Source organism: Myotis davidii, unplaced genomic scaffold (assembly GCF_000327345.1).
Source record: "Myotis davidii unplaced genomic scaffold, ASM32734v1 scaffold233, whole genome shotgun sequence".
NCBI lineage: Eukaryota > Metazoa > Chordata > Mammalia > Chiroptera > Vespertilionidae > Myotis > Myotis davidii.
In genome coordinates this window covers 1,324,166-1,325,431 of record NW_006285917.1, presented here as the reverse complement: position 1 = coordinate 1,325,431, position 1,266 = coordinate 1,324,166, and the positions used below count along the sequence as shown (strand labels likewise).

The 1,266-nt window shown below is 46.5% G+C and overlaps 1 protein-coding gene across 3 annotated transcripts in view; it reads right to left on the bottom strand.

Moving 5' to 3' along the window:
* Positions 1-1,266, bottom strand: part of AAAS (aladin WD repeat nucleoporin) — a 10,152-nt gene that overhangs the window by 6,297 nt on the left and 2,589 nt on the right. For all 3 annotated transcript variants that reach the window (XM_006757003.2, XM_015559595.1, XM_015559596.1), the window contains 2 exons: positions 449-504; positions 52-143 (listed from right to left, as the gene is read on the bottom strand). In XM_006757003.2, coding sequence (XP_006757066.1) covers positions 52-143; positions 449-504 — 148 coding nt within the window. The remainder of the gene's footprint in view (positions 1-51; positions 144-448; positions 505-1,266) is intronic.

Genomic DNA, 1,266 nt, shown 5'->3' with positions numbered 1-1,266 from the left:
ATGGAGAGGGGGATGGGAGTGGGAAGGGCCAGGGGAGAAAGCTAAACTTACAGACAGGTGTGGGAACAGGGACCCATGGAGGGAGGAGGCCCATCGACAGAGTGCCAGGGCCCAACTGGATGCAGTCTTCACCCACTCAAACACTGTGGGGTTGAGGAAACAGCTCTGATTAAACCATTCACAGGGCTCTAACTGGGCACCCTCTTTGGTGAGGGATGAGCACTCCCCAGGTCCTTCTACCAAATAAGTGTTTCTGGACACCCACTCTGGGATATGCGGGGTAGGTAGAGGGGAGGAATAAAGATGGCAGCAGTGTAGACAACTGGCCAGGGAAAACAGGGCTAAAGGGAAAGGGGCTGGGCCAACAGGTACCAGGATGCGTTAGGGAGAATATGAAGGGGTGATGCCAATAGCAAAACTAGAGAGGGCTGGAGGGGGAAATACTTACCCTCCTCCTCCGAGTTAGCAATTTCATTCAGCACCCCAAACAGCCCCATATCACGCCTGATGAGAAGAGGAAGCTGTGAGTCAGAGTGCTCTGATCTCTTCAGTCTACCTTCTACAAATGTCACTCATTCACTCAATAAGCATGTATTACAATTAAGAGAATTCACATTTATTAAATGGCAACTATGTGTCATGCACCTGATATATTGTTCTTTCATTTAATTATCACACTAAAATGAGCATTCTGCACACTTTACCAAGTAGGCAACTAAGGCTCGGATGTCTTTCAGGGCCTTGTGAGCCAGTCAAGGAATAAAGACGAGCCCTACATCAGTGAATGGAAAGCCGTGGAAGGATTACTAAGCAGAGGCATTTTAGAAAGATCAGTCTGGCTGCAGATTAGAGGAGGTGTTTGGCAGACAAGGGAACACCCAGCTATGGAGCATCAACTGCAAGTCCAGCCCAGGACACCAACATCTAACGGACATCAGCAAGAGAAGCAGCAGCTGGAGGGGCAGAAAGTGAGAAAGGGCCCAGGACTGGATAACTTTCAGACAATGAATTGATATTAACTTCACTCACATACAAGAGACATGCAAATTAAATCATACTGTAATACCAAATATTGAAGTTTTTTTGTTTTAGTATATTTTTTTTTTTTTAAATATTTTTTATTGGTTTTTTACAGAGAGGAATGGAGAGAGATAGAGAGCTAGAAACATCGATGAAAGAGAAACATTGATCAGCTGCCTCCTGCACACCCCCCACCGGGGATATGCCCACAACCAAGGTACATGCCCCTGACCGGAATCGAACCTG